Here is a 24,916-nt window from a genome sequence, read left to right on the forward strand (position 1 = left end):
TGACACTAGACACTTTCTACATGCAGCATATATATAGGCATTTTCTAATTAGAATTGGAAGAACTGTTTGAAGAACAATATTAGGTAGAGAGGAGATTAATATCACATACGTAATAACTCAGAGGAATAAAATAAGGAGTATTGTTTGAGGGAGAAGTGTGACTATTTTAATCCACCTATGTACTTGGAATTAACTGGCTATAATATCTAGTTGAGGAGACACATTGAGTCTCAGACTTCCCAGCATTTCAACATGCGGAACCCCTGAGGTCTCTTTTGGTCTCTCGGGAACTGAGAATGAAATAAGAGCAGGGAATAGGAACAACTTTTTACCACTTTGATAATTTCTTCTGTTTCTTGGGAAGTATGATTTAACATCTATCTGTGTAGCTTTACCAGGACAACCAAGACAAAATGAGATGACAGTGATAAAATATCCTGGAGTGAGTGAAGGAATTGCTAGAAATGTGCTTTTAGAAAAGACACAATAGGGAACATGAACAAACAAAATAACAGACAACAAACAAAATAATTTCCCAGTGGTGAGAGAGCTGTATTAAGGTTGGTTGGACAGTAGCATAATCATGAAAACTCAGCAGGAAGAATGAAAAGCGTAGTGGATTTTATTATCCAGTGAATTGATGCAAACAGGCTCTTGAAAGTATAGGCTAACTCATAAGTTGAGTATTATTACATTAAGATGTGATTAAAGTGTATGAGAACTTTTTTTCTTTTCATTCTACTGTGTCCTTTTTGCCTCTCAATAGTGTATTACTGCAAGAAAGATATCTCCTAAGGTGCAGGTAAATCGGACATACCTGGTATGTGGAGACAGGGGAAGCAGCAATGAATGGCGTGATAGATGTCTGTGGAATCATGCGGTTGGTTGCAATACTGTACGGTGAAGAATAAAATCTGCAAACAGAAAACAAAAAAAAGAAGATTCACGAAGCTGCTACATGCCTGGCCTCTAATCAAATGCTATCAAGTACCTATGGGAAAGACATATTTCCACCCGCACGTTTTTCCACCAACCATTAACAGGAACGTCCAGGAGATTTACATTATTTGATTCCACCAAGAGAAATAAGTAGCTCTGAATGAAATGACTTTGAGTCATCTGATAAAATTAGCTGCACAAAATCTTTCTTATGCCAGATAAGTTTAATACTGCCTCCCACCAGCAGGAGGAGAAAAGCCATGAGTGTTGTTTAAAAGGCTTTGAAATAAAGACAAAATGGAAGCACCAAGCTTTACAAAAGTGACTGATGTTACAAATACAGGAACTGCATCTGTGTCTTCAGTCAGGAAATAAAGACCAGTTCCTAGAAAGTTATGGATATTTTGTGTTAGGCATAGGTCCATGCCCTCATGCAGAAAATACTTTCTCCATGAAAAGAGAAGCAACAGGACAATTTGTATCGAGGTTGGAATAGGAATGTTTTCTGGATTAAGTCAAGGCACTGGCAGAGACACTGAACCTATATGATAGGCTCCTATAGACTCTGTAAAAAGCACTGAATTTTCTAGTCCTCCAGAGCCCCTCACTGAACAATTGTAGAATGCTACAAGATCAGGAATTCACAGATCAGAGGAGGGATGATTCTTCTTGAGATCTATTAAAGTGTAGCTTCTGGATATGAAAATAAGTGAAATGTCCATTTCTGCTCAGACTATACTGTAGAGTCCATGAGTTACTGAATGCTCAAATCCTTCAGCAGAATTTAAATTGTGTTTCCCTTATGTCTTACTGGTAAGTGAAAGGTTAGACTGGCCAGCCAAAGAACAGACAAAACCAGGTTGCCTGAGATGGAGTATGTCAGTGATGTGAGGATAGGTTGGAAAAATGCATGTGAGAAATAATGGTATAATTCTTTTGCTTTATTGTACTTTTAGCAAAACTCAATTACTATGATTTTTTTTTAATAGTATGACTGAGCTTGGAATTTACGGGACAAAGACTTCATCCAACCTCAGGGATCAGTGATATTTTAAATAGAGATTTTCATGAGTTGCCTTTCTAAGAAAGCATCCTATGAGACTCCCATTAAATATGGGAGGACTAGAATTCAAGGTTGTCAGGATTCAAGGAATAAATTCTTAAAGCTTATTTTCTGTAAAAGTCTTCAAGCAAAAATATAGTCTTAAATGTACTTAAATTATAGTCTTAAATGTACTTTAACTCTTAACAATGATTTGATAAGATCATACTCTTTTGGGTAAAAAAAAATAGTGTGGATGAAAAAAATTATCCCATCATACATTACATTCTTACTATCCATACTCACCAGACCCTTAAATTTATAGTTGTGATGTTTAAAAGAAGGCACTGACTATACACCTGATATAATGACAAAAAGAGATAATACAAAGTTGTTTTTTTTTTTTAAAGACAATACTAACAGCTGACAAGGATGCAGAGAAAGTGGAATTCTCATTCAATGTTAGTGAGAAAGCAAAACATTACACCCATTTTGTAAAACAGCTTTGCAGTTTCTTTTAAAGTTCAACATACACTTTCCCTATGGCCCAGCAATCCCACTTCTCCATACTAACCAAAATTAAATCAAAACTTTTGTTTATGGAAAAACTTTAATCCAAATGTTTATACAGAATTTATTCATGATTGCTCCAAACTGGAAACAACCCAAATGTCCTTCCTCTGAATTAATAAACTGTGGCACATCCATACAATGGAACACAACTTAGCAATAAAAGGAAAATAACTACTGAAACATTCAACATGATGAATCTCAAGTAAATTTTGCTAAATGGAAGAAGTCAGACTCAAAAGGGTATGTACTATATAATTTCATTTATATCACACTAGGGAAAAGGCAAAACTATAGAGGGGTGGAGGAAGAGGTTGATTCCAAATGAGCACGAGAGAATTTGAGGAGGGGAGATATCTGTTCTACATCTTGATTGTGGTGGTGGTTACATGATTGTATGTGTTTGTCAGAATCATAGAACTGTACACTAAAGAGAGTGAATATACTGTATGTAAATTACATCTAATAAATCTGATTTTTTTAAAAAAGATAATTACTATGTAAGAAAACATTCATCTTTCCATTTTAAAAAATTATTGAACATTTACTATGTCTAACAAAGACGAGTAAGACTCTAAAATACACCTTTGAGTTTCTCTATTTATTCACTTAAATTGTACTGTATTTGTGTATTAATTAGCCTAAAGCTCTCCATAGGCTTTCCATTGCAATGTGAACAAATGTTCACTCCTTGCACTGGCTAGCACAATCAGGCTATTGCCTACTTCTCTGATACTGTTTTCTTAACCCTTTCTCCATAGCTGACTAGGATTGAACCAAACTGACTTTCTTCTGTCCTGATCTCATCATTCTCACTCTCATCTCTACACTGAACTTGAAATTCTCTCTACCTAAAATGCTCACTTCTCCAAAGTTTTATAAGGCTGTCTCTTCTTCATTTCTGGTCTCACTCAACTGTCCCTTTTTCAGAGAGGATTGTAGCTAAATTAGCAACTGCCATGTCTGTCCCAATTGTTTTCTATCCCTTTCTCTTGATGTATTTATATAGTTCTCTTATCACTATCTGAAGTGGTAATTTAAAACATTATTTTATATGTTATGGACTGAATGTTTGTGACCCCCTAAATTTACATGCTGAAGCTCTAACCCCTACCGTGGTTGTATTTGGAGATGGGGTGTCTAAGGAAGTAATTGGGGTTAAATGAGGACATAAGGGTGGGGCCTTAATGAAATAGGATTAGTGTTCTTTTAAGAAGATACATCGGACAGCTCACTCAGGCTCTCTCACATGCACACACTGAGGAAAAGCCATGTAAGGACACAACAAGATGGTAGCCCCAGGAGTTTGAGACCAGTCTGAACAACATGGTGAGACCCCATCTCTACAAAAATACAAAAATTAGCTGGGCATGGTGGTGCATGTCTGTATTCCCTTCTACTTGGGAGGTGAAGTGGGAAGATCATCTAAGTCCAGGAGATCGAGGCTGCAGTGAGCCATGAATGTGCTATTGCACTCCAGCCTGGGCAAAAGTGAGACCTTTTCTCAAAAAACAAACAAACAAACGAAAAAGATGGCAGCCATCTACAATCAGGGGAAGAGCGCCTTTACCAGAATCGGCTACATTGATCTTGAATTTCTACCATTCAGAACTGAAGAAAGATAAATTTTTGTTGTTTAAACCACCAAATCAATCAAGCCACTTTGTTACGGCAGCCTGAACTGACAAATACAATGTATTTATTGACTATTTTTCATTCTAGAATGTCAGCTCCAAGGGGGTTGAGTGTGTATATCAGTATTGTTGCCTAGAACAGAGCCTGGGAGATAGTAGATACTTGATAACTCTATGTTGAATGAATGAATGAATAAATGCAGAGCAGCTTATGGAATTCAGTAGTGATTACCATACAGGAAGATCAATACCAGGGTGGCAGGACCATAGAAGAAGGGTCCCTGAAAGAGGTAGGAAGCTGAGGAATGAGAGCCCAGAGAAGACGGTCCAATATCACATATTAAATGCTAAGTGGAAGCTTAAATAATATACCAAATTTCTAAGCATGCAGGGGCATTAGAAACTAGAAAAAAGACAGTCCTTTTCTATGAAAATCAAGGTTTGCATTTGAAAATTCCTTCTAGGTCTTATCTTTGACAGATCTTCATTTGTGAGGCAGTGAACAGTATTTGGGGCTCATAATGACATGTGAGGCACCCAAGGCCACTCAATAAACAGTCCTCCTCATACGCCGTGCAGTGGTTTAACTTCTGGTAGAAATCCAGGTTCAGCCTCTTATACAGACAAAGCAAACCACACATTACATTTTAGCGTGGCTGGTCGGCTTTGTAAAATGCGCCAATTGGAGTATTAAAAATGAAAGCAATAAAGATTGGATTGACAGGCAAAGTTTACAGGAAATTCTATGGGGAAAACAGAGAACAGAAACATAAAGAAAGCAGCCAAGTAAATGGATACTAGCAAAAGGAACCCTTGGGGGAAAATTTAATGCATTTTTTGTCCTATCTGCTCTAATCCTATCCATCAAACAAGAATTACCTTTCATACTTCCCAGCAAATTCCAATACTGCCACTCAAGTCAGAGAGTCATTTAGAAGTGAAAATGTTCTGGGAAGAACAGAATCGGCATACCATCTCGATCTCCTAATTCTGGTATTCTGAAATAAGCTCTTCTCAAGTCCAAACATACACCAGATGAATTTACAGGAAACCCCTGCTTAAACCATGACAGGAGAGGCTACTATTGCATCTGAGGCTTAGAGGTACCATATCTAAAGAAAATACGCAAGGCCAGACTCCAAGGAGGGAACTGCAGAATGTGTTTCCAAATCTCTTAGCTTTTTCTCAGTCCCTGCCATGGTCAGTGTTTGAAAATATTTTCACACAGGCATCACATTAAAAATAAATAAATACATACATACATACATACATACATACATACATACTTCAAGCAGAAATGTCATGCTATTAGGGAACTTTCTAGGCAGAATAACAAAATAAGGTAATTCTAAACATGGGAATTTATGTTTTTATATTTGGTAATATATGCATTATGCGTTATGCATTTTGCCTTGCAAATGTTGTTACAGAAAATGGGAATGAGTTGTTTAACAAGTTATTTTCCTGGTAAAAGTTTACTTCTTCACCAAGATTCACAGCATTATGTATATACCAAGTGCCTCTTTTACACTGAAGCCAGTGGTTCTAAGCCACAGGTGATTTTGCTCTCCAGCAGACATTTGGTAATGTCTGGAGACATTTTTTGTTATCACAACTGGAGGAGATGGGGGAGCTACTGGCATCTATTGGGTAAAGGCCTGGGATGCTGCTAAACATGCTACAATGCATAGAACAGCTCCTATGACAAACATTATCTAGTCCTGAATGTTAGTAGCATGAAGATTGAGAAACCTTGCTTAAGCACATGAGCTAGTTACTTCTGGGGTTTCTTTCACATGAACAAAATATTAAATGCCAAAGTGGATAAGAGACATTAACTAAGTATGATCCATGGAAGTCTAAGCTAACCTTTGAAAAACTTAATATTTTCAAGGAATGCAAAGAATCTCTTGGTTCTTTGGCATTAAAGGCAACTGTCCTCCAGAAATCCAGAAAATGCAAATCTAGGTCACTAATAGGGCATTATTTTGCCTGCAGAAAAGTCATCTTCAGGGAATTTGGCAGTCAGTAGTAATACGGTAAAATGTTACTTCGCTGACAATAAAAATAGCATGAATATATCAGTAACCCCAGGGTATAATTTTTTTTACTATACAAAAAACAAATCCTATTTACATATTGAAATAAACAGCACTGGCTTGTGTTTCATGTCCACAGGCAATGTTGTTAGGGCTGGAACCATGAATACTATCCTCAGGGTAACACAATAGTACAAGATGAATAAGTTATTGGTCATTTTTATTGTAATACCAACGTATCCTTCACATTAGATTCCTTTCCTAGTGTAATAAGATAAGGTTTCCACATTGCTTAACACCAAATGCCCATATAAAGCAGCCAGCAAACCAATGCTATGGAAAACATTCTTTTTCGCATCTTCCCCAAGAATGTATTTTATTCAAATAAAACAATCCAAGAGGCTTTTATACAGCAGCTCTCAATGAAAAGGGCACAGGAAAGATGAGATTTTGAATATGGGAGGGAATATTTCCCACCTCCCCTGCTCATCTTTGAAAGGGATGGAATTTCATATTGGATTGCTAAAAGAGCAATAGGGCAATAGTAAAAACAAATTAGAGTTTTACCAGATAGCTCTAAGAGAATGGACATTTTTATTCTTGTAAGTTAGCCTGTAGTAAAAGGTACTAAGATTTTTACTTTTCTGTTGTGACAGACACTTCTTCACTCCACCCTTCAGAGTCCTAGATAAAAGTGCTATTGATCTAATTTTTAAGTGATAACTTGGATAGATTCAGGCAGATGACAGAACTGACATTTTCTACTGCCTAAATGCAAACAGCACAGATTCACCACGGTGTAGTTATGAACTGTTTGTTCTTCCTTAGCTAACAATCAAGCTAACTTCGGGGGTCTTTATTTCAGTTTCATGTTTCTGTATTAATGTGAAGGTTATGAGATACAGACCATTTAACTCTTTACGCAATTTAACCTACTAGCTACAACTCAGACACATACTTGCTTAAGATACTAAAAAAGCCCTATGGCTTAGTTTACAGTTACAGGATTCCGTAAGATCACAAAATATGTCATTTAGCTAGGATGTGGCACCTCTCCAAGAGGAAAAGCTCATGTCACTGCACTATCAAGAAGCCTTCCCAATTCCTCATCAGAACACAACTGCCTCTCCTCCACGGTCCTATGGAAATAATTTGCTTTATTTTTCTTTTTGAAAAAATAAAAAATAAAAAGGTAAACGGTGAAAGATAAGTTTCCCTCTCACCCTATTTCCCACTACTCTGTTGGCCCTTCCCAGAGAATCACCATCATGCTTTCTTGTGTACTCCTTCAGAAACATTTTATACATATAAAAGTTAATAGATACATATATCTTATAGTACTTTGCGGTTTAATCGTGACAGTTTTGCATTCTATCTCCTATTAGAATTGTATATATGTCCATTGTTCCTAATATGATGTGAGCATTTTCTTTTTTCTAATTTTAAACTGTACTATAGATAGAAAGTTGAAAAAAATTGTTAAGCTTATTGACCTCAAGTGAATCAGCATTAAGCAATGTTGAACAATAATAACTGGATTGGAGTAAGTTGCAACTACATCTTTGGATACCCTGTGTTCTATGTAAAACGGGACCAGGCTCTTCTCTACAGTAATATTTATCTTTCTGTTAGGTTACTTATCTCTGAGTTATATTTGATGGCTAAATTGAATACAGCAATGTGAATGAGGAATAATATACTTTATTATGGACACTTATGTTAGGCTCCTTGGTATGTTGAGTAAGTTATTTAAATCAGCTTCCACACCTCTAAGAGGCATGTCCCAATGTTAACTCAAGAAACAGCATATACTTGTGTGACATCTCACATGCATAGAAATGGTTGTTCTACTGGTGTCCTACTACTGGGAATGTTACCATATAAAGGTAATGAAACCAAAGATAAGCAAAACAGTTTAAAAATAATTTCTATAAAGAAGTATCAAATAAATAAGATCAATTAGCTATAATCCTCTTATTTCTTTAATTTCTGAATGTAAAATTTCTATCTTCTTGTTGCCAACAACATAATGGATAGTCCAAGCCTTCCAAAATTCCATCTTTCACTCAAGACAGAGAAACTCATGGGTAGTTTGGCTGTTTTGGGTGAAACTAGAGGTAATATTTTAGGAGAATTAGGTTAAGATGTTACATGGGGACAGACTGACTTGATGGCTGGGGAGGAGGATGGTTTCTCTGATGTCAACTTGCTGGAGCCAAGCAGATATCATCTGTCACATTTCCTTGTCCTGATTTAGCATTCACAATACTGGGTTAAAGAGTCTATGAAAATGAATAAGATATGGTGCCTATCTTCATTGAGTTATATTCTAGCAGGGAACTATTACAGATATGGGTATCAAGAAGTACATAATAAAAAAGACTAATTGTCAAATCTATCATGGAAAGGCCAAACATAGGGCAACAATAATGTCAGCATTTACACTGATGATTATCTTGTACCACACAAGGTTCCTTTAATCTTTACAAAGTCTTATAAAGGTACTGATATTATTATCTTTATTTCACAGAGGAAGAAACTAAATTATGGACAATGGGTCCATAATCGCACATCTGGTAAATGACAGAGTTTGGATGCATCCCTGAGCAGGATGATTCTGAAGTTTTCACTCTTAACCATTGCTTAAACTGTTTTTCCAATGACTAATAGCATAACTAGCTCTGCCTGGTATGATTTAATGATGTTCTTGAAATGAAAACAATATTTTAAAAAAGTATATTATTACGTAGTTACTGATACCCATATCTATATGGTGTGTGTGCATGTGTATGTGTGTGGTGGTGGGGTCATGGGGAGTCAGTTTTACCATATGGGAACTCAGGCAGAGAGAATTCCACGTTCAACAAAACACAGAGGTACAAAGTAGCATGGGATGTTCCAAGAATCACAGACGGTCCAGTTCAGTTGCAGTAACCAAATTATGAAGTTCTGTTCGTACTATCTGGGGAAGTTTGAGTGTTGTTCTGTAGTTAGTAAAGGCCACGTAATACTTCAAACCAGGTAGGTAGGTGATTTCTGTAGTTACATTTGCTTAAAAATTATTCAAAAATTAATGTGAAAATTGTTCGTGGGGGGAGGTATATTAAAGGGAGTAAAAAGCTTAGTATAGGTAGGAAATGGTAATTAAATAAATTCAACCAGTGGCAAGGAGGAAGGGCTAGGTTGAAGATATACATCGGATATAGATTGCACATCTTAATGACTAGTTTTATTGTGAAGAATGTAGGATAAGAAAGAGTCCAGAGGAGTGGAGATCATAACCTAAATGGATTTAGAGAATTTAAAACAAAGGAAAACAAAATTTGATATGTGTGTTTTGTTTGAATTTGTGTAGTTTGTATTACAAAATATTGATGAGGATAATGACCTCAGTTTGGGACAATGACGTAGTAGCAGTACCTAGTAAGCTAGAACCATAGAACCACAGGTCATTGATCTCTGAAGCCAGTTACACACTTGAAGTATAGACTTGGGAGTCTTACTTTACAGAAAGCAAGAGAGGTTGATGAGAGCAACTAGAGAGAAGAAAGAAAGTGAGAAAAGACCAGAGTAAGATTAGTAAAAGTGGGTAGGAATATTTATTGCACAGGAAGTATTGAAGAGAGGGACTGGTGCTACCATTAGCAGCAAGACAAGAAAATAAAGTGAGGAAAGATAATATGCCCAATTTCAATGGACTAAAATTATTTATTATATGATATTAGAGATTTGAGATTAGATAATATAATATGAGATAATATAATAGTATATAAAATCTCTTGATTTGGATATCTTTAGCATCTTAACTAAAGTTTGTTTCTTGAGGAAAATATTCATTGTTGTAAATATCTAAGTGGGTAGTCACAGAGGGTGAACCATTTTTACAACTGTTCAAATAGTTTAAAGGATACAGTTATATTGTTAATATAAGGTATAGATAAAGACATTTCATATTTCAGGTGATTTAAGATTGACAGATGTACCTGCAGCAAATCCAATAGGGTCCAGGAGTGGTAACCTGAAATGTGAGGTGTAGATTTTGAGAAAAAAAGAGAAATGTTCACTGTGTTCTAGGCTGTCCTCACTGCCTTGAAAATTGCATGGCCCAAAGTTCACCTTTGATTTCTCAGATTAGGATTTGAAACCTCGATTTATTTTCTATGTCGATTTGTAACAATTAAGGGTGAGTATTTGGGAAATTATGTCTTTGTAGAATTTTAAATTGTGCATTAGAGAATGACTGATTAAAATCATGCATAACAAGTTATCATTCCCTAACTTCAGTTCTACATTTACCACTGACTCTTGATCTTTTTTTGTCTTAATGAGTCTTAGTTTGTCTTAGTGAGACTTAGTGAATCTTAGTGAGACATTAATCAGGCATGTTTGAAATTGAGCATATCATCTACATTAGTCTGTTTTCATACCACTATAAAGAACTGCCTGAAACTGGGTAATTTATAAAGGAATAGAGGTTTAATCGACTCACAGTTCACCATGGCTGGGGAGGCCTCAGGAAATGTACAATCATGGCAGAAGGTGAAGGGGAAGCAAGATACCTTCTCCACAAGGCAGCAGACAGGAATCAGTGCCAAGCAAAGGGGGATGAGCCTCTTACAAAACCATCAGATCTTGTGAGAACTCACTGTCATGAGAATAGCATGGGGGAAACCACCCTCATGATTCAATTACCTCCACCTGGTTTCTCTCTTGACACATGGGGATTATGAGGATGACAATTCAAGATGAGATTTGGGTGGGGACACAAAGCCTAACCATATCATCATCTTTCTTCACTTTATTTCCTTGTCTTTCTGCTGATGGTACAGGATCACTTTTGTTTCTCTCCTTTGCCATCAAATATAACATCCTGTTCCAGTTGGTCATTACATGTTGTCAGAGCTCAGCTCAAAGAATCACTTGTTTAGAGAAGTTTTAACCACTCAAGCAAGACTAGACAACGCATAACACCCTGCAATTCACCATTGGGTGCTTATGGTATATAAGTAATAAAATACTTTTAATGTTGATTTCCTTTGCTACAATGTAGATGAGTAAAGACTGAGTGTGTCTTATTCACCAGTATGTCCCCAGCCCATGATGGAGAACCCTGAATGTAGGATTGTTTGATGGCCACTTGCTTAATGCATCATTGAAAAGTTTCTTCAGGTTGTCTCTCCTTTTGGTTTCTTTCTTCCATTCATACATTGGCCACTCCAGAACAAACTCTTACACTTCTATAACTGTACTATTTTAATATCCTCTTAATGATGCTTCCTACTAAGAGGATTTTCCTGCTCCAATATAGTCTTCATTATTTATATTACACCACTCCGTAGCTAAAAAAAAATAATTACTCCCCAGGCTTATGAAGTAAAAACCAAATACTTGAACTTCCAAATCTGACACCAAAAAAACTTTTTAAACTTATAAAACTCCTTCACAAGAAACTTTCACCCCAGTAAAACTTGTTGGCTTTTTAATCTCTACAAATTCCACTTCCATTCATACCAGTCCACTTTCTCAATAAGCATCTTTCCCTATGTCTATCCTTGATAAACTAAGTCATCCTGGATAATCTATGCCAAGTCTCATTGCTTCCATATAGCCTTCCCTTTGTCCTAGCTGGACAAAGACAGCAGGCTCTATTTAGTGTTACAGACTGGCATTTGATTTCCAGCTCTACCTCGGACTACATAGCCTCATTTTCTTATCTGTAAATGGGATATTAACACTCACCCAAAAGAATATAATAAATAAATGAAATAATCCATATATTTTGATATGACTTTTTGATTTTGCTTCAGAATCATCCAGCTGTAAAATACATTTTGGGGCAACGAACAAAGTTGAAAAATAATCTGGATAATAGATGATATTTTGAAATTACTACTGATTTCATTTTTTGTGATGACATTTTTATCATGTGACTAATGTCTTTATTTTTGAAGATGTAAGAAGTTAGAAATATTATGATGTTTAAATTTTACTTTGATATGGTCCAGCAAAAACTATCTATATTTCTAATTTAAAATGCTTAACACAATTTTAATAACTGACTACATAATTATATATAAAAGTTAATTGTTATTTTATTTCTATCCTTAACAACCTAAGTTTCATAAATGCAAAAACAAGTTATGTCTGTGTCACTGCTGCATCCCCAATCCTTGGCATAGATCCTTGGGCAACAAGGTACTTTTTACAAGTAGATACATAGATAAATACTATAGACAGGTAGATATGTATATACATACATAATACATACTCTAGATAGGTAGATACATATGTATATATAACACACATGTGCATACATATGCATGCATGTAAAATATTATAAAATATGAATATTTATTGAATCCAATTACTGGACATACAGGTATTTTTTGAACTATTGTTTCTATTTTCCTTTGTATAAATTTCCCATATAAGTTTATAATTGTAATCACATGTATTCATTTGAAACCATGTGCCACTAAATTACAAAGTACTTTGCACAAAATATGTGTTCAATAAATGTCATTCCTTTCCATTATAACATCTATTTTCAGTCACTATCACTTAATATATAATGCCTTATTTTTTCCTTTTTGAGTTAATTATTTATCTCCAACTACATAATATAATTCTAGAGGACTTTCTTCTCCATATCTTTGCTTCTTTCTACACACCAAGTTTATAGCATCTTGTTGGAAATAAGTAAATGCCTATTGGATATATGAAAAGATATCCTTAATTTTCACTTCTGGAGGGAAATTTTAATCAACCCAAGGACAAAGGACTATACTCCTACCCTAGTCTACCATTAATGTTTACTTTTTCATGGACGAGTAGATTGTGAGCCTCTTAAAGGAAAGGGTCTCATATCATACATTCATTGTATTCTTAAATCTATAGAACATAGCATTGTGCCTGGAATACTTACTGGATATTTGTTGAATGACTGACTATATGACTGCCTGAATGAATAATATAAGAATAAGAGGTAATTATTTAAATACTTTCAATATCCCACAGATTTTCTTTAGAGGCAACTGACAAAATAGAAAATGAAGTTTAATTCATTCTACCCTCTATGTTGATCTTCAATGAGGCCTTTATAATGAGACTGAAAGACAGACAACTGAAAGCCATGGAGAATTCCAAAATAAAAGACAGTGAAAAGAAATAAGCAATCAACCAAAGAATAATTATTGTCAATTACAAGACAGCCTAAGCAAAGAGATTAGGAAGGAAGAAGAAAGTTTCAACGAAAGATATTTAGAAGTCACAGAATTTTAGAGTTGCCACACCGTGTAGTTTCACACTTGTTTTTCAGAGGAGGAAGTTTAAGCTATATGACTTGTTCTAAGTAGGTGGATACAAATTTCCAGATGCTTATGAAAATGAAGATGCAATCACCTGAGTTACCAACTTGACTTTCCTCGATTACCATTCCCCTGATCACCAGAAAGAAAGAATAAATTGACTTGGGCACACACCAAAAAGTGTTTGAAAGCTAACTCTAGAGTTATTATTCTCTCAGCCTAGCTTTACCTGTTCTCCAAAGACAGAGAAAGGGGGGGGGGGTGGGGGAGAGAGAGAGAGAGAGAGAGAGAGAGAGAGAGAGAGAGAGAGAGAGAACAGGGTTTAATGTGGGCAGAGGCATTGTGAGAATGGGAGGTCAGAATAACTTATAGGATGAAAAAAATTATAATGATGAAAAATGCTTGTTTTAAACTTTGTGTTTAAGGATGTAAAACAAAAGCAAAACAAATTTTAACATTTTTCTTTGGTGTTGATTCAGAGCTCAAAGATCTATTCACAATTAAAATAGAGAAAATGTGATCTACTTACCCATTCTGTATGGCAGCTGTCGGGTCATAGGTCAAAGCCATGCCAGCCTGTATATAGGATGAAGAGGGAAGAAAATAAATCTTAACATTTTTATTGTGGTGTCCAAAACATTTAGTACACACAAAGACTCTTATCATTACTTTCCATGATTTAAGTTTATTTTCTCCTATGTATATCTCTACTCTTACTGCCAAGGCTAGCATTTTTACTATCCACAAACCAGAATATACCAGTGAGTTGGGAGTTTAAATTATATATTCAGACATACTAAGAAATGGTGCAGCTTGGATGATTTCCATTTTTATTTCTTAAAACATCCACTGTCTAACCTCACATTCTTATAATTTCACACTATTGTCAAGAACACCTATTGTACATCTCATGGCATGATAAAAAAGTAAGAACGAATCCTGCAGTTAGGATAAAAATAAAAGCTACTTAAAATGCATTCAATCTTAAAGAAGAAAATGTTTTAAAAAGTATTTATTTAAAAATAGACCATATGCCTAAGGGGAGTGTAGGTAGAGTCCAGAGTGCTTGTTTGATATATTGCTATTTCTTATTTTAACAGCAGTGATAGAAAGGGGAGGTCATTTACTTATGAAGAAAATTCTAGAACACATGGCTAATAAGGAGGTAGTTACGTTTTGTTTTTAGGAATAAGACCACCTCTGAAAAAGTACACTTCTCTATAACTGGATATAGTTTCTGAAAAGAATATAAACTTCATGAGTGCTGATTCACAGTCTACCTTGTTCCTTCATGTACATCATCACATTTGATCCTCACAACAATCCTATGAAGTAGGCAGGAGGAGTATTTTCTCCATTTTATAGATGAAGACACTGAAGCTTGGAAAGGTCAAGCGACTTGCTCAAGATCACACATTTGGAGGCAGAACCAGATTTCAACCTAAGTCTTCTGATATGGACTCCTTTCCATTCCTCGGCTATGACATTGGCCCAAGAATTAAATTAGACCTGAGTATCAATATCCAACAATATGGGGAAAGTTTCTCTGTGGCCATATGGGCATACCATCCTTTGTTTACTAGGACTGTCAGCATGGTTAATACTTACAATGCTTACAATGTTGAGTGGAATTTAAAACGGTCCAAGTTATCTTTAGGGTGGATTTTTTTTTTCTTTTTTAGAATTTAAAACTGAATTAGGTCAACATCAATGTCCTGGCTTTGATAGTGTACTATAATTACTTAAAATATAACAATTGGGAGAAACTTAGTAAAAGGTAAACAGGACATCACTGTATATTTATTTTGGAACTTCCTGTGAGTCTATAAATTCTTCAAAATAAAAAGTTAGAAAAAATAGTGGATGAGCTATGAAGAGTTTTGTAAAGGATAAGAAACCATAGACATTTTAAAGAAAACAAAATACCTTTCCTCTTTGAGTTTTTTTATTTTTCCATTGTGGTTGAGGATGGTTTTCTTGTTGGGCTCATTGAATTCCTCAAATTTAGCTTATAATTGACATGAAAATTCTCAATCTTCTAACAGAGGGCCTGATATACAGTACAGCCTGCTGCTTTCAATCTTAGATTGCATGCATTATTTCCATAAATAATAAATTTTAAATTATTATGAAGATTGGTATGAGGAACAAAAGTGTAGAGCCACATGCAAATGGAATTGGTATAAAGGGAGCATACATAAATTGAAACAGAGTTTGCAAACAGAATTGAAATGACTGTCAGAAGTTAACAGAGGTGCACTGAGAACACATGTTTAATGATAACTGCATGACCTCTTTAAATTTATGAATCTCATTCATGTTAAAGAAATACGCAACTGATAATGTGACAAGCTGAGGGACTGAGAAACGAGAATAGAATACGACAGAAGAAAAGAAAAAAGGTTTTTGTTTTTTTGCCATGGGAGAGGCAAAAAGATAGTGGTGTCAAGATGAACAAAGATTCTAAGTTTAAATTCTTCCCAAGATGAAGGCTCTGCCACATGACTGGCTGGAGGTTGGCCTTAGGCTGAACACAGAATGGAGCTGTCTAGGGCTTAGCTGAAACTCTCTGGTCTCAGGCACCGGAAAGGGCAGTTGTAAAAGCTGTCCATTTGGAATTAGATTTCCCTCTTAGGAACACTAAGCTTCTCTCCTCTAATTTATCCAAGATGCGGCACTGCAGGCAGAATAAAACAGGTGGGCTTTACATTCAATCGAGATATTATTAGTGCATGAGAGATTTAGGATGATAGTCATATCTTCAGTCTACTAATTATCTCAAATTGTTTAAGTCCTGGGGACTTATAGGAAGCCTTCCCTAGTCAACTGCACATTTGCTTCTTTTTCCTTGTACTTATTTTCCTACGGTGCTCAAAGAGACCAATGCTATCTAGCCCCTCCCGAATTACAAACTGTCTTGAACATTCTTTTTATGCCATGCTTATTTGTTCTGGCCACTTAAGATGAGAATTTTTTCTTGCATTTTACTTGAATTCCTCATAGATTCTAGCTAACCAATCAATTCTAGCTAGGAATACAGTAATTATCAATAAACTCTCTTTGTTCAACACACATTTGTTAAGGAAAAAATCTACGTTGACCTCCTTCTTCATCTTAAACCCCCATCTTATCTTTCAGAAGATGGAAAGGAATTGACTTCATTAGGGTACAGTGGAAATCATATGTTTTGAAATAAGACAGACCTGAGTTCAAGTTCTAGCTCTGTTACTTTGTAGCAGTGTGACTTTGGGCAAATTATTTAACCTATTTGAGCTTCAGTTTCCTCAACTTTTAAATGGTTTAATAATACCTACCTCATCAGATTGTTGTGAAATTTAAAAGAGATTACGTTTGTAAAGCGCCCAGCACAGTGCCTGGAGACAAGACACATATTATAATACAAAGCAATATGTGTTAAGTGCCATATGAGTGGTATGGATGGGGTGCAGATGAGAGAGGCTGGGGGTGATCAGATAAGGCATGTAGGGAAGTACAGCTGAGCAGAGCCCTGAAAGATGAGGAGAATTTCCACAGATAGAGATGAGAGGTCAAGGCCAGCTCAGGCAAAAGGGTTACTATGGAAAAAGGTGTGTAAATAAAAATGGAAAGGTGAGCGAGCTATTTTCAGTAGAACATGTAGAGGGGAGAGTGGGAAATAAGACTCAAAAGGTAAGGATGGAGGATCTTGATTGTCCAGCTCCTCTTGGGGAGCTACTGAGTATTTCAAAGCAGGGACATTATATACTCAAAGAGTGATTGGGGGACAGGAGTTAGCATGAGCTCCCTGGAAAACAGAGGGTAATCCAGAGGATGAGTAACTGGAGTAGGTACCTTGGGAGAGGGAGGTGGAGAGAATCTAAGGTGAGATTTTCATTGCAAAAGGGTTGGGAATGAATACAAGATTCACCTACTTCACGATTTTGCCTAGGGACAGTCCTGCCTCTGAGTACCTTTGGCAAGAGGAGACAACAAGAGATAGTGTCAGGTCATATGCATTTGGAACATTGTGGGTAACAACACGGCATGGGTTAAGCAAAGGCTTGTTTGAACTTAACCCACTGGCTGAATATAATAGCACAATAACTAACACTTGGATACACCTGGTTTCCACTTCATGTGTAACAGATTGTTGAGTCATAATTCTAATATGGTATTAATGCAAACTTTGCATTCAATTTCCTTTTGTCTCTTTCCACAAAGGAAAAAAGGAAATCGATTTTGCTGCTCTGTCGAGCTACCTTTATACTAAGCTAGAACCATGAAATCATCATTATACAATCACTAAATATTATGGCATGTTTACAAACTCAAGAGTCACACACAAAGTAAAAACCTTGGAACAAAATGAAAATGTCACACCACGTATGTAGAAAAGTGATGTTTAATCATGTCATTTATTTTCAAAAAGGAGTTATTAGATTCAGAAATATTTTCCATTTTTCAGGTTTCCATTATTTGTATAATAGAGACATTCATAGTTTATTTAAAATAAAATGGGGCATTTTTGTCATTTTTCAACAACAGTTAAGTTTTAATTTAGTATTTCAGCCATAATAGGACATTTTAGGTCTTCCAGACAGGATTTTTACTATAGAAGCTAAATATTTTAGAAGAAAAGATTTTCAGTGGTATATTGGAATAATTAGGGGATTTTTATTTTTAACAAATGCATTTTTTTTTAATAAATTCATTGAGACAAATCAGTTGACTTAGGACATAGCTATTTGATATTCATAACTGTAAATGATTAGATTATATCAAGAGGTAATAATTGTGGAAATACTGCTTGAAGAGTACACATTAGGAACCAGGCATTGCTACTTCAGAAAGATTCCCTAGACTGCAATGCTTGGTCTCCGTTGAGGAGCAGAGAATCATTGACTGTAACAAAGCCAATATGATGATGGCCTGAATGATTTTTTTTTTTTTTTTACCATTGTTGAAAGTATTTTTAGACTGCAAGATAAATGGGGATCAAAAAATTGGGGGCAGCAAAATTTATACAAACTGATACAAACTGAAGTTCCTGGACAAATAAAACATTGATATTTTAGCCTAATATTTCTCCTTTTCTTAAGGTCTGGCCTGATACATAATTGGGTAAATTACAAATAATTATAAAGATTTCTAGTCTTCTACAATCAGAATTAAAACAACACTTTAATAAATGTATAGAAAATGTTGAATATTTTATTAAATATTGTATACTGAATTAGCACAAGTTGAGTCCAAGAAGCTAATAAAGACAAATATAATATTGTTTTCTGGATGTTATATTTAAAGTGTTTATTTCTTGCAGCCAATTTTAACAATATTTACAACTGTTCACTCGTTATGATTAAAAATTCAATAAAAAATAAGTTGATTAAAAATTATGTATAAAAAAGGGCTTAAAATTATGATGACATAAACATCTAGCTACTGCTACTGAAGCAAAATTTCACTTAACTTTGCTCATATTTATTTGCTAGTATTTCTACTTAGAAACCTTTAGTGAACAAGTCATGATACAAAATTATGTGTACAATATGTGTTGAAAGCAAATATTTTAAATATCTCTGACTAGAAATAAAACTAAAAATGAATTTCAACAAAATGTTAAAATACGGGGGTAGTATAACAATAACTTTTTTTTGCCTTTCATGCATTGTTTTGACTTATTTTTATTTTTACTTTAAATATTTTAGACACAGGGTCTCACTCTGTTGCCCAGGTTGGAGTACAGTATAGCTCACTGTAACTTCAAACTCCTGGGCTTTAGCAATCCTCCCGCCTCAGCCTCCTCAGTAGCAGGACTACTGGTGTGCACCATTAAGCCCAGCTAATTTTATTTAATTTTTTTTTTTTGTAGAGATGGGGTCTCACTGTGTTACCCAAGTTGTTTTCAAACTCCTGGCCTCAAGTGATCCTCCCGCTTTTGCCTCCCAAAGCACTGGAATTACAGGCATGACTTTTGAGTTTTAAAAGTTGTATGTAATAATATTTCCATAATGTGGGGTGAGGGGATCCTTTAATTTATAAAGCATATTATGTCTTCTATGACTTGTCTTAAAATTTTTAAGAGGGAAAAAAGGGCATATCATTTATGAAAGTAATATAGGTCAGAGGCCTGATTCAGAAGTAAGCTTGAAAATGTCAGGGTGCATTTAGCTCTGCTGGGTCAGTAGAATACAAAAGTAGGACAGAATGGGATTGCCACAACCAGAAGGGTCAAGGTGAGAACGGGCAGGAGGTCAGTAACAAAGAAAGAAAACTCAGGGGAAATGATATAGTGTTTCTAGTAGTGGAAACCAGTAAGAATTCAGAAATTCAAATGGCTACACACTGGCTGAGAAATTGAGGGTCTCATATGTGACACTAAAAGTGTATATAACTAAGATATTCAGAGAAGCCAATAAAAATCATCAATGATCAGAAACCTACTAGATCAGGGGTCTCCATCCCCGGGGCCGCAAACCAGTAACCATTCATGGCCTGTTAGGAACCGGGTTGCACAGCAGGAGGTGAGCAGCTGGCAAGCGAGCACTACCGCCTGAGATCCACTTCCTGTCATTTCAGAGGGGCTTTTGATTCTCTTTGGATTGGGAACCCTATTGTGAACTGCACATTACAGGGATCTAGGTTGCGTACTCCTTTTGAGAATCCAACTAATGCCTGACGATCTGAGGTGGAAAGAGGTTCATCCTGAAACCATCCCCCTCCCCAACACCCCTGTCAATGGAAAAATTATCTTCTACAAAACCAGTTCCTAATGCCAAAAATGATGAGGACCACGGTACTAGATGGCCAACATTAAGCCAATATTTTGGCCAGAGAAAGAGTTTTTAACCTTCTTCCTGTTAAAAGAGAAACTAATCTCGGAAAAAATAAGCCTAGAGCAAAACTGAGGGCAATTTATTAGTTCACTTGCTGAAAGGGGATATGAGCAGATCACCTTCTGACCTTCATAAGTGTCAAGCGGTAGAATTTTACTGGGGAACAACTCCGGCACAGTCAGGGGACTACTGAATGGTTTGTTTCTACCAGGAGAGGCAGTCAACCATGCACAGTAGTTATCTGCTCTCACCTGCTAAAGGGATGCTCCTTAGGCTACTGTGCAGTTATTTGCTCTCTTGAAGAGAAGATGAACTACAAATAAGATCATAAATAGGGAAATTCCCAAGGTCTATGCAGTCTGAGATAAGACAGTAAAATCTGGGCTAATGGTTCTATAAAAGGTTTCAACCAATCTGTGAAATGGTCCACACTATACTCTTTAATTTTCATAATTTCTGAATCCAAGGAATACTTTGATTCCAAATAATAATTACATTCATTTGCATCATTTGACCAGTGTATTTTTCTTCCTTGGTTTCTGTGATCCTCTCCCCTTATTTTTGTTCTGACCTCTCAGAAAGCAATTTCTTCCTTAGTGTTACTTGACCCAACTGCCTATGAGATGCCAGAGTGCTCAGGGCCAGGGTTTTATCTCTCTCCTTTATTGCAATACAGTGGTGACATTCACTTTCTTATCCCAACTATTATTTATTTCCTGGTGATTCCCAAATGTTTGTCTCAAACTCAAGTTTCTATCCTGAATTCCAGACACATATTATCAAGTTTAACTAGTAAGTTCAATGCATGATTACTGCCTTCTTACAAGTTATCATCCCTTGTTTGCGTGTTTATGAGTATATTTTGGTGTAATATCTTCTCCTATATTTGCTCAAAACCTCTTTCCAATCCATTAGTCACACCATTGTGTTATGAGGATTGCTCTTGCGAGAGGCAAATCTGACCACATTATGGTCCTCCTTTCAGCAGCATCCTGTTACCTTAAGATAAAATCTGGCCCACAGAAATCTCATGATCAAGTGCCTTTGTACCTGTTGGTCTCCACATCGTTTTTTTTTCACCTCTAGACTTCACCCTTTACCAAACTCAGACATACACTCACCTTGCCCTGGAGCATTACCCCTGGGCCTTCGCAAGGGTGGTTTTTGGCTGGAAATTCTCCATTACTTTCTGTGGGAATATTTCTACTCTATTCTTTCAGCCTCAGATAAGATGTCATAGCCTCTTAAAGCCAGCTCTTTCTCCAGGTGGCATTGAAGGCATTAACTATTGCCTTTGTCCTCCTCCCATGACCCACGGTGGAAGCTAATATGACCACGCTTTGCCATGTGTGTCTCCCAGCTAGTCATGCTCATCTTGATATCTCCTCTTTCTAGCCCAGTGTTTGGGACATTGCAGAGGCTCTATAAATGTTAGTTAAATGAATTAATACATGAATAATTCACCTAAACAAATGTTTGAATTTGAACTTTAAATTTTTATTTGAAAATATTTTTAACCTTTTTTTTCCATTTTGTTAGTAAAATTTACTTTGGAAAAGCTGCAGCTTGACTTAGCTGAACTTCCAAAGATAATTTTTTTTAGCCTTTGATTGGTCAAAGAGATAGGGGTAAGCAAGCTTATTACTGAGATTGCTAAGAGACCTTCCTGATGACGTGGGCTCAAACCAAATTACAGGCAGGAACCTAGGAGGAATTAGAATAAGCTGAAAAGCTGGAGGCCCTTCTTCACAAAATTACTGGCCTAGAATCACGATAAGAGAAAAACTATTAAAAGTCATTTTGACAGCTTCAAGAAGTTTTTCAAAAATCAAGCAAATAACATGCAGGAGATTTATCACTTTAAATGTAGCAAAATGGTGAGAGAACAGAGAAAATTAACTTCTTTATGTTTGAGAAAAGAACATCAAAGGGAGTCTTAATATTGTTATTTACATGCACTATATCATCACAATCTTTCTTCTTTTTGGCTTTTGCTAACATAGTGCTATCAGGCAGAATTTTTCCCTATATGGCAATAAAGAAGGACAAGATAGAAAGATGCCATCAGAACTAAGACTGGAAGCCTGAGAAAGTCTATGGCACAGAAAATGCTAGGCTAAAAGAGAAGCAGAAGAAAAGTATAATATAATATAGCTATCTAAAGATCTCAAAATCTTGGAAAAAAAATGTTTTAATCTGAGTTTGTCATTAAAACCAAAGTTAAATTAATCTTTAATTGACACCATAAAAAAGACAAAACATTGTTACCATATTTTATGTAGGTTCATCTGTTTTTATCTCAATTTAAATGACTGAATTTCATAGATTCCAAGACACAGATTTTTTTTCACATTTTAATGTGAAATTGGGATTTAAACAATAATTGATAGCATTTTATAGTATGTCAAGTTCCTTTTCTTTTATTAGTGGTATTTAAAGTAATATTTCATCTTTAATCAATGGTGTCTTATAGTCAATGATGTAGTACCTATACTGTTAAATCCCACCATAACATGGTTAAGTAGGATGAAAAATATACAACTTTGATATTGCTACTAAGATGAGCCTGTGCAGCTAGATAGAGGAGAGTTCCAGGAATTTGGCTAATTGACCCATATTCTTTCAGGTTCCAGTTATAGTTTGATGTTACCTGGAGGTTGTAAACTGTTGCTTAAACATTAATGGGGGTAATTCTGAATATTGTGGCAGGCTGGGATGGCCAGGACACTACCAACAACTCCAGAAATCTCCCAGTTGGTAGGTGTCATATATAGTTGTCTTGATCCATGGAGAATGGGTCAGGAGACCCAATCATGGTACATGGATATTTCCTGCCAACTTTTCCACTTGTAATTACTTGCTGTAATCTTCCCAGCCTTAAGCCTTTCCTAGATTTCCCACTGCCAACCCCGCCCCAAGAACCTAAGTATGTTATACCACCCTATTCCTTGAGAACATAGGCTAGGCAGAGGACTGAAGCTCATCACCAATTACATTAATCCAAACTTACACTATTACAGGGATTTACATGACTTACTTTTTATCCTTAGTGATCATAGGTTAGTAAATATTGGGCCTAGTACCTTTAAAATAGAACACTTAACTAAAGAAGAAAGTTTTCATGCTGAATTATTGAGAATTCAAATTCTTGTGCCACAAAAAGATTTGTTTTAAGACTAGAAGTTCCATTAACCTTGAGCTTGCTCTCTAAATTGCAGATAAAGTATATAAAATAAATACAACCATATCTGGTGTGCTAAGTACGAAAACCAACTTGCAAGTGCTAACATGCATCATAATGGCCAAAAACTCTTTTCAAGATCACATATGTAAAGAATCTCCTCCAGTTTAAGGTTAAAAATACTATTTGCAGAACCTGGCAGTGTGGGTAGATATATCTTAATTTTTTTTAAGGTCATCTTAAACATAAAAATTTGGACAGCAAATTGCCAAGCACTGTGGTATAAACAAAGAAAATAATGATAAACTATATAGATGATGCCCTTACCTTGGAAAATGGTCTAAGATATTCTGAGCCTAGACGGTATTACCAGGTTTTCCAAATAATTCTTTAGATATACTATTTTCTAGGAATTGTGCTTCAGTTTCTCCTTATTTTTATCTCCAGTAGCTTAATTCTATGTCTCTGAAATATCAAGTTTCCACTGTTCAGTGTTATAAAATTCAATTGCACCCCATATGCCTTCAAAGCTAATAGAAATGTTGTGTTCCCAGACTGCATTGTCAAGTTTTCATGTTTATAAGAATGCTGACTGGTGACTGGTCAAATATTTAATGAGCTGAATGCACCATTAAGAGCAGATTCAACTAAAGACAAGGGGACTATTTTACTGAGTGTGTCTTCTGTCCCTCACTTCTAAGAATGCCCCAAAGCACATACTTTACATTAGCATTAGTAACAGCTAGTGACAGCCAAACACTGTAAAAAAAGCCATGATCAAATAGGCTTCATCACTGGCATGCGGGGTTGGTTCAACACATGAAAATTAATTAATGCAATTAATCACATAAACAGAACTAAAGACAAAAAACAGTTGATTATCTCAAATGATACAGAAATGAATTTCAATAAATTTCAACATCACTTCATCTTAAAAACTCTCAATAAACAAGGTTTTGAAGGAACGTAGCTCAAAATAATAAGAGCCGTTTATGAAAAACCCATAGTCAACATCATACTGAATGGGCAAAAGCCAGAAACATTCCTCTTAAAAACCAGTACAAGACAAGGATGCCCTCTCTCAACACTTCTATTCAACACAGTATTGGAAGTCCTAGCCAGAGTAATCAGGCAGGAGAAACAAATAAAGGGCATCCAAATAGGAAGATAAGTCAAACTATCCCTGTTTGCAGACAACATGATTCTACCTCTAAAAAAATCCCGTGGTCTCAGCCCAAAAGCTCCTTCAGCTGATAAGGAAAATGGTCATACTGTCCAAAGCAATTTCAATGCTATTCCTATCAAACTACTAATGACATCATTCACAGAACTAGAAAAAAACTATTTTAAAATTAATATGGAACAAAAAAAGAGCCTGAATAGCCAAG

General features: G+C 35.7%; 1 protein-coding gene across 18 annotated transcripts in view; it reads right to left on the minus strand.

Annotated features, from left to right (window-relative positions):
- RBMS3 (RNA binding motif single stranded interacting protein 3) overlaps positions 1 to 24,916 on the minus strand; it is an 861,233-nt gene that overhangs the window by 123,958 nt on the left and 712,359 nt on the right. For all 18 annotated transcript variants that reach the window (XM_063721655.1, XM_063721659.1, XM_054550494.2 and 15 more), the window contains 2 exon segments: positions 14,062 to 14,108; positions 819 to 915 (listed from right to left, as the gene is read on the minus strand). In XM_063721655.1, coding sequence (XP_063577725.1) covers positions 819 to 915; positions 14,062 to 14,108 — 144 coding nt within the window.

This window comes from Pongo abelii, chromosome 2 (genome assembly GCF_028885655.2).
Source record: "Pongo abelii isolate AG06213 chromosome 2, NHGRI_mPonAbe1-v2.0_pri, whole genome shotgun sequence".
Taxonomy (NCBI): domain Eukaryota; kingdom Metazoa; phylum Chordata; class Mammalia; order Primates; family Hominidae; genus Pongo; species Pongo abelii.